The sequence below is a fragment of the Aegilops tauschii genome, chromosome 5 (assembly GCF_002575655.3).
Source record: "Aegilops tauschii subsp. strangulata cultivar AL8/78 chromosome 5, Aet v6.0, whole genome shotgun sequence".
In the NCBI taxonomy this organism is placed as follows: Eukaryota; Viridiplantae; Streptophyta; class Magnoliopsida; order Poales; family Poaceae; genus Aegilops; species Aegilops tauschii.
Window position 1 is genome coordinate 492507833 of NC_053039.3, and position 9057 is coordinate 492516889.

General features: G+C 45.7%; 1 protein-coding gene across 1 annotated transcript; it reads right to left on the reverse strand.

The window, feature by feature from the left end:
- Positions 1-3527: 3527 nt before the first annotated feature.
- Positions 3528-7752, reverse strand: LOC109760896 (uncharacterized). Its single transcript, XM_020319695.4, has 12 exons — positions 7502-7752; positions 7245-7350; positions 7070-7142; positions 6870-6953; positions 6344-6463; positions 5799-6257; positions 5188-5591; positions 4989-5088; positions 4834-4893; positions 4636-4722; positions 4378-4515; positions 3528-4037 (listed from the first exon to the last, which is right to left on the reverse strand). The coding sequence occupies exons 2-12, from the start codon at positions 7328-7330 to the stop codon at positions 3714-3716; spliced, it is 1935 nt and encodes a 644-aa protein (XP_020175284.1). The 5' UTR covers positions 7331-7350; positions 7502-7752; the 3' UTR covers positions 3528-3713.
- Positions 7753-9057: the final 1305 nt, after the last annotated feature.

Consider the following 9057-nt stretch of genomic DNA (forward strand, 5'->3'; position numbering starts at 1 on the left):
GTGTCCGAGCTCCTTGGCCCGAATGGGACGTGGCGTATGGACCTGCTCCGGCGCCACTTTCTGCCTACAGATCGCCGGTATCTGCACTTCATCATGCGTCACCGAGGACATGATCGCATGGGCTCCGGAGAAGAACGGTATCTTCACCGTTTGATCTGCCTATCGCTTTGCCATGTACGAGCACGAGCGTCCATCGGCTTCAGCCAAGAGCAGGGCACCGGATGGTCGTCGCGCCATCTGGAAGATCATATGGGGGTGTCCTGCTCCCCCGAAGGTACGCGTGTTTGCTTGAAGAGTTGTTACAAATTCACTTGCTACATGGGAAAACAAATTCTCCCGACACCTCGAGTCACTAATAGATGCCCTCTTTGTGGTGTGGAACGAGAGGATGGGTTCCATGCGTTCTGCAGGTGTCCAGTAGTGAAGGAACTATGGCATGCGGTGGCCTTGGATTGGTCTATACCAAGCGTTGAAGCCATTTGGAACGTTGGGCCGGAGTGGCTCTTCACACTCCTGGAGCCGTTGGATGAGGTGACACGGATGATTGTGCTCATGGTGATGTGGAGGATTTGGCATGTGCGGAATGAAATAACACACGAGAAGAAACCCCCACCCACAGAAGTATCTCGACGCTTCCTTCAGGGGTATATCAACTCACTTTTATGCCTGCAGTAATACCCTAATGGAGATGTGGCCAAGGCTAAGATGGCGCTTAATACACCACCGATGCGCTCTACACAGCATGCGCCTCCCAAGGAGGAGCGTGGTTGGGCCGCTCCAGCACCTGGCAGTACCAAGCTTAATGCAGATGGGAGTTTTATCCCAGCGACAGGAGCGGCTGGAGGGGGCCTGGTCCTTCGAGATTCTCAAGGTGAGATCATCTTTAGTGCCTGCAGAGAGATACGAGCATGCGATAATGCGCTCGGGGCAGAGTTAGTGGCGTGCCGGGAGGGCCTGGAGCTAGCTCTCTACCGGGTGAACACACTCATTATAGTCGAGCTTGACTGTGCAGAGGCGGTCTCCATCACATCTTTATTGAGGACATTAAGAGACTAGTAGCGATGGAGGTTGAGAGGTCTCTTTTAATCTTTGTTGTCCTTCGCAGAACAAAGTTAGTCATGAGCTCGTCAAGTATGGTAGGAGCACTCCCCGCACCGCTGTTTGGTTGCACTCGGGATTAGACCTCATTGTAAACTTGGCTCTCGCTGAGAAGCCTCCATGAGTAATGAGAAATCCCTCTTCATCGGCAAAAAAAACACATGTCTTCCCATTACGAAATGTACAATCTTAGAGCACATGTGAAACATTTTTCCGGCACTTGTTCGAATTTTTTCAAGTATACATTTACATTTTATAAATAAAAAAAATTGCACGAACATTTTTTTGCATTGCATAAACATTTTTCAAAATTTCAAGGACATTTTTGGGAAAGACGTGGATATTTATGAAAATGCCACAATACATTTTTTACTGTAAATAAACATCTTTTTAATCTACACAAACTTTTTTTCATTTGTATATAACACTTTTTTAAATGTCATGAATCTTTTTTTGAAACCACGGGAATATTTCCATCAAATGTGACGTACATTTGTTTAGCGTCATGAAACATTTTTATTCACTGTTCATAATTATAGAGACAATCACATGCATTTTTTGAGATATGGGAACAATTTTACGTTGTCATGTACATTTTTTAAAAGTTTTCAACATCTTTAAACTTGAGCTAACATTTTTTATACTATGTTAAAACTTTTCCAATTCGTGTTTTTTAATTTCTTAAGTAAATTTGATGAATTCTCAAAAAAATTCCATTTAATTTAATGTATAAATAAAATTAAAAAAATATGAAAACGAGAAATGCGGGTTACGTCAGCGGCACCAGCCAACGCCTACTGGGCTGGCGCACTAAAGGCGCTTATTAGGTGAGGCATCCTTGTGCCTCGCAATAGCCGGCGCATAGCCGCACCCCTGGTTTTCTATTTATGCGGGCAATGGCACGCGATCATCCCTCGTGCATTCGGGTGTGGTCCGAAGAACAGTACCAGGGGACAACACGATCGTCGGCTTTCGGTTTTTCATCGGGGCGGTTTGTGTCTCTATTTTATCTCATTTCATTTCTTGTTTTTTTTTCTTATTAGTTTTGCTTTTCCTGTTTTTTCATCTACTTTTCTTTTACACTCTTAAAAGTAACATGGTTTTAAGACAATTACATGAGGATTTTGTAAGCATCGTGAATACTTTCGATAAATGTGGCATTATTTTTTTAAATAATTGTTTTCTAAAAATCATTGGCACGTACTAATATCAAGGTAAAAAATAGCGCACTACACAAAATGGCGCCGCCTTTAATATTATACCAACATTTTTGAAGTATTTTTTTAAAAATGGAATGAATATTTCAAAAAATACATGAATAATGAAAATACGTGATGTATTTTACAATTATATCAAAAAACAGTTAAATGCATGGCAAAATTCTTAAAGGCACGAACTTTTTAAAAAATTAGAACACTTTTTTAATTAATAAAGTTTTCCAAATAGTGTGAATATTTTTAAAATAGATGTGAGCCTTCATAAAGACATGTATGCTTTTTAGAATTAACTAAACATTTTCTTGAAAACAGAAATAAAAAGTAACATAAAAAAAGGGAAAAGGAGAGAAAAATTGCCGCAGTACCCGCATCTTAATCATGGCCGAGCGTGACTTGATTAAACAATTTGCGGGTTTAAATTTACATGAATTTGTTGCTGGACCCACATGCATGCGAGTAGTTAAGTGAGAGAATCCACGTGCATAGAATTCACGAGCCGTTCGAGCCTCTCTGGATTGAAGAATTTTTGTTAGGAATTTTTTAGGATCTGAATCTTAGGGGGGAAAAAAATCTGTGAAAGCCCTTTGGATCATAGGGTTGGGGTCCCATCGTTTTTTTTAGAAGTCCAATACATCTTCACTCTATGTCTCTACTTTTTCTTCTAAATCTTCTAAAATTTCTATGTTTTCTTTGCTATGCACCATCCAAAGGCAATCATTATAGGATTCCTGTGTTTTAAAGCCAGATGAGATTTCATGAGATGTTGATGTGAGCTATACAAAAATATATATTAAAATCATGTACTTTTATAGTGAATGGCACATTTTCTAGAAATACATGATTTCATTATTTTTGTGCAGCTCACAAAAACAAATTCTCCATGAAACTTTACAGACAAGTAGTATACATATATAGGTATATGTTTGTATTTTTTAAAGAATTTTCTGTGACCTAAAAATACATTTCTGAATCTTTTAAAACCGAGCTTCATGGAGGCTGGGAGCCAAACACAACTTCCGCAAATCAAAAGCATATATTAACAACAACTGAAGACCAGTATGCCACACCATGTTTTTTTAGGCTAGTCTGCCACACCATCTAGAAGAATGGAACGCTCTTGTACAAACTCCTTGATTATCTGCTCAAAGCTCAGCAGCTCCAGAGAGCGAGAACTTGCAATGCTGAGAAGAATAAAACAAACTCGCTCCAGAATGAAACAAAAGTATGATGCAAGAGCGCGTGGCACATAAGTTAAACATGTTTGCTTCTCAATTTCTTCCCCTATTTTTCTTTCATCTACACAAAAATTTACACCGCCAACCAAAATACACAACTCCACACTGGACCTAATAATAAACCTATCATACACCATATACTTGGTCAGTCCATCTCACAAGGTCAGCTCAGGTGAGGAAACGCGAGGTCCCTGGCGATCAGATACCGGAAGTTGAGGTTGTAAGGCACCCACTCGATGATCTTGCTCGACCTCCCGCCGCCCTGCTGCTGGCACCGCTGCATCGCCGTCCTCAGGCTCTCCGGGAGGTACCGCTGCACCATGTCGACGAGGCCCTGCGACGAGAGCTTGACGTCCTTGGCGTACGCCTCCACGAGCTTCGGCAGCAGTATCTTCTGCTCCCTCCACACGCCGACCGTTGCCCGGATGAACTCCTCCTTGGCGGCCTCCAGCTGCTGGAACAGCCTCTTTGGGGTGTACACCCTCACCTGCGAAAAAAGGGGTAGTGTGTAAAGGGGATTGGCTTGGTTTGGCACCACTGGTAATTATGCTTGCAGTACTTTGATGAAAGATTCCTAACATGATGAATGATTCCTATCAAGATTCCTAATCAACAAAAGGTTTTCATTTCATAATCATGTCTTGACAATGCGTCAGGCTATGATTTCCTCAGGACACGTGCGCCTTTTTCATACCAAATCTTTGCATGCTTAAAGACTAGCCAAGAACCACATGAGTGTGCATGGCTTGGAAAAAAAGGCAGCATTTGCTTCGTTACAAGCGATTAGGGCAACAACGACAGTGATTAGCGCGTGCATAGTCGCTTACCGCGGGATCAGAATGGCTGCCCGAGCAAAGCGCAAAGCGTAAAAGAGGCTCCGATTGCGCAACGGCAAAGGCTTGCCACTCATGCCCTGCTTTGCTCGCTTTGCTTTTCATCCTTGGGTAAAGCAAAGTACGTAGCCACTGCATTAAAAGGATCAAACGGATGGAATTAGCATGCCTGCGATCGTGCCCGTAATCAGTACAGTGCAAACATTTACGCCTTTAACGGGTTTTTGACACTATCATGCTTGCTATACATACCTGTCCGGGACAATGCGTGTTGCATCCAAGAACCAGGTTCTGGATCAGAGCTACATTGATGTTTCGTCCCGCGATTTTGCAGGCGGCCTGTGGTGAATGGAAACATTATGTCAGGGAAAGAAGAAACTTCATCTGAACAAGTACATCTTATTGCAGGAACATTTCATTGATTCTGCGGCAGAGATGTATCCTCTTTACCTTAACAAGTATTGATGACTTCTTCAGATTGTTCTGTGGGACGCCGTACCTGAGATAAGCCTGTGAAAGTAGCACAAAGAGATCCCGTCAATAAAAAGTAGACACAGTATCAAGAATTAGAAGTAAACTTCTTGGGCCAGGGAGAGAAGCATTACATGCATCAGAAGTGCATTGTGTATGTTGACCCAAAACGCGATCTTCTCTTCGTTTGTCATCCTTCTCAGATCAACGGTTTCCAAACGGTACAGTATCAACCTGAAATATAAATTTAGACAACTGAATCAGTAACAATGGAAAGACGAACGAAACATTCACATGCACATTCACTGGAGAATAAGGATGAGTATAGCTCACTTGTAGGTCTGGAGAAGATCCTCAACATCTCTTAGCCTCCGGTTGTCGCGGCAAATCGCTGGAATCTCAACCATAGTGTTGTATGGTCCACTGAACTCCTTCAACCCCTCGACATGGAACGGGTTTATCAACCGGGAGTCCAGCGTCGTCTCTCGCTTGTAATTGGGGCTCCACATGTCCCCCACATACTGTGGAGAAATTGCACTGGTTGACGAGAACGATGACGTCGGAGAAGACGAGGAGCCGTGGTGAACCAACGGAGGATCTGCGAGTTTGCAGTATACCCCTGCCATGCATCTCACCATCTCCTCGGAGAGGTTGTTTGGAGTTTCAGGGATGTGATCGGCTACATTTGTGCCCAGATACTCTGCTAAGCTGATCACCCCGGCTGCGGCAGCATCTTCCTGCTCAACAAAATCATGAAAATAAGCTTAGACCTTAGAATCTTACGCAGCACCACAGCTACATTTCAATCATGGAATCCCTGTCACACTTCTTATGATCTACTTAATATCTTATTCTAAAAACTTTAGCAAGTTTTATCTACATTGTGTAACAGCATAACATGGGCTAAAATTGGCACATCCATTTTTCGTAGAGAAAGCCATTACCTCCAGAAATGAGAAAGGCTGAGAATGGCACGAGCGCAGGGCCCTGGCAAGGCTCTCCTCCGAAGGCGATATCCTAGAAGAACAGATCCCACGGCACGACAACGCAGACTGGCAGCGGAGCGCATCAGAGTCATTCGGTCTATCCAAGCACGCCGACGTAGAGCAGTCCATCAACGGATCATTCCACTTCTTACGGGGCGGCGGCGGGGGCGGGTAGCTGGACCGGAGCGCGGCATCACCTCTGCTCTTGCAAGAGACCCTGGCACCGGGTGCTTCCCGGAGCTGGCCGGACCACCGCGCGCTCACCGACGGCTTCAGCGCCTCCCGGCGATCCGGGGGAGACAATGCAGGCGTTGCCTGCTGCTCGAACGCCTGCCGGTAGAGGGTGAGCAGGTACTGCTCCATGTTCTTGACCTCCAGCTCCAGCGTGGCGATCTCCCGGATCAGCTCGTTGGCGGCCTGTGGGATCGAGGTAATAAACTGATGAGCATTGCAGTTGCAGGGAAGAGAAAAATCATTGAACAGCTAGCTGTTCTTGGGCCTACCTTTGGCATTGGCATCTCGTGCAAGAGGTTGTTGACCGGGGCAGCGTCCGGCCCCATGGCTTGCTCCAGGGCGCCACGCACCACCTGCTGATCCTTGAGGTGCTTTTCTAGTTGAAGAATCTGCATCAGGCAATCACGTGAGTCTGCTGTACTAAAGGCAAAATTCATCAGCAAAGGCAGCGACTAGCAAGCAAAGCAAGCCTAGTGAGAGATTGGATAATTAATAGAGAAACAATTTCTTCAGCCAAGAAAACAGAAGAAGAAACATTTGTCAACCAAGTTCAGAGAAACAGTGTATGTTCATATTCTGGCAAAAAAAGATGCTATAAATTATCAAGGCTACCTGCTGTCCAGCTAAAATTGAAAGAAAAAAGCGCCTAGCAAGCACGCGGATAAGAAGGAAATGCAGCTTATTATCTGCATTAAAGTATGGGGTTGCATACTAGTAAAAAAATAAAACACCTCAAAGGCGAGATGTCAACAGCAAATCTACGGAAAGTAGTAGAATTTTACGGCGATTTAGTACCTCTTTTCTCAGGGAGCTTTGTGCGCCTCTCCCAGGCTGCACCTCCTTACTCAAATCACTCTTCACCTTGGCCTTCACGCCTTCCTGGTAAAACAGAATCAGAACAGGGTCGCTCAAAATCAAAGAAACCGCGGAAACAATCTCGCTTTCACCACACAAAACACAATGTTGAAGCTGCGCACGAGGAGGAGAAATCTTACCACTTGCTTAGGCGGGACAAATGTTTTGTCTGAAGCGTAGAGCGCATCTTTGCCACACATCTTGTCAAGATCGCTGCCGTTCACAAGCCACAAGGAGGAGAATCTCGGTGTGAAAATTCTTCAAAGAAAACCAAAGAAGTTTGCAGAGGCAAATCTTTCAGCGCTACTAACGAACCTGTTGGAACGCCTGTGCGAGCCGAAGGACTTGATTGCCTTGGCGAAGGCCCGGTGGCCCTTCTTCTCGTGCGCCTCCACCTCCATTGCTCGGCACCTCCCAAGAACTGCAACCAACACAGGGCACGGGAGCAGCAGCAACCACCGTGAGCAGCAGCAAAACTACAAGCAGGCGGTAGAGGAAGGTCTAGGGCACGGGAGACAAGGAGGAAGAAGAAGAGGAGGAGGAGGAGAGACAAGAACAAAACAAAAACTTACTCGGAGGGAGGAGAAGGAACCAGCCCGGCAAGCGAGGAGCTCCAAGTGCAGCAGTGTGGCTTCTTGCGAGGCGACAGTAAGCTCCAAATGATCTGTATATCCACCAGACCACCACCACCTCTCTCCTCCTCTCTCTCGCTGTCCTCAGGTCAACAACTGAACTAAACAGCGGCCATTTTAGAGAGGGAGAGGAAGAGGCAAGCAAGCGAGCAGGCAGGCAAGGCCTCTGTTTCTCTCTCTCTCTCCAACTGCTCTGCAAGAAGAACCCACCCACTGCCTGCCTTCACGTTTATATACTGGCAGCACACCCACCACCAATGGCTCACACGGCACACCGGCGAGCGAAAAGGCCTCCCGTTGACTGTGACCCCTCGTGAAAATGCCACGCACAACTTTTCCCCTGGTTCCTTGTTGCCATGGATAAATACCTCACCCCAGCTCAGCTCACAGTCCACAGCACCTTTTCACCAAGCCCACGAAAATCATATCATATCATATCCCTCTCTCCCGGCCTCTTCGTTCTTGCTGCTTGCAAAACTGGGGAAAGGAGCAACTTTTATACTACAGTACCAGCCAGCTCTGTTATTTGTGTGTTAGGCTTTCTGCTACAGTAATCCACAACCGTGATCCGGTGACAGTGCTGCTGGGTTGTGAGACACGACACATGTGGGAGTAAGCTTTATGCATTAGATTAACCAGTGATAATCGCTGGCTGCTGCCTCCGGCGCCTAGTCCAGCCAACGCTTCCTGCTAATCTGACAAGAAAACGCCGGGTTTGATTAATCGTTGCTCGTACGATGCGTACCGAACTTGAGGGAGGGATTTCTGCGTCGCAACAGTTTGATGACGGGCGATGACTGGTGATGGGGACGCCTAAACGATAGGAGATAGGCCAAAAACGCAGCAGTGTGTCGTGTGTACTGGGTCGTGGTGGTGCATGCGATGGAGCTTGGGGGTGGCGGTGGACGGTGTGTGTAGTGTACCTTGGGAGTTGTTAATGGAGGAGCAGGTGGGCTTGTAGGTGCGATGCTGGGTGCTGACATAGGTCTTCAAAAATCTGCGTACGATTGGTGGTCTTGATTCCCCCTGCAAATGGGTTTGGATGACAGTGATGGGGCAGCAAATGAGGTCTGCAGTTTGACTGCGGTTTGACAGGGGCGGCAAATGATATGATTACATGGTAGCCAAGTAGCTTAACAACTTTGATCAATCGCTGCAAAATGTGTCATTTTCCACAGCAGATCCATCCATCAAGTTTGACAAACAAGATAAAAGCACCACTAGACCAGAATGTCAACATTTGTGCCATCTGGCATGTCCAAAATAACCCTCAACTAACGAAGCACCTCTTCTTCTAATCTAAAAAGATAAAAGATGAAAAAGGCAAGATCACATCCCCACCCGGCATCCAAAGCGAGCTCCACCTAGACTGGTAGTGGTGCTAGTATATACTCCACTCGTAGCACTACACATCGATTCCGGACTGGAGAAAATGGCAGACCCTACAGCTACATCAATCAAACAAAACAAAGACAAACATCCATCAAAGACAAGGC

Excerpts from the sequence above, each read along its gene's own strand:
- LOC109760896 (XM_020319695.4), bottom strand. The coding sequence starts at position 7,330 with ATGGAGGTGGAGGCGCACGAGAAGAAGGGCCACCGGGCCTTCGCCAAG. Across the intron at positions 6,464-6,869 it reads AAAGCTCCCTGAGAAAAGAG|ATTCTTCAACTAGAAAAGCA; the intron begins GTACTAAATCGC and ends TGCCTGATGCAG. Across the intron at positions 4,723-4,833 it reads AGTCATCAATACTTGTTAAG|GCCGCCTGCAAAATCGCGGG; the intron begins GTAAAGAGGATA and ends CATTCACCACAG.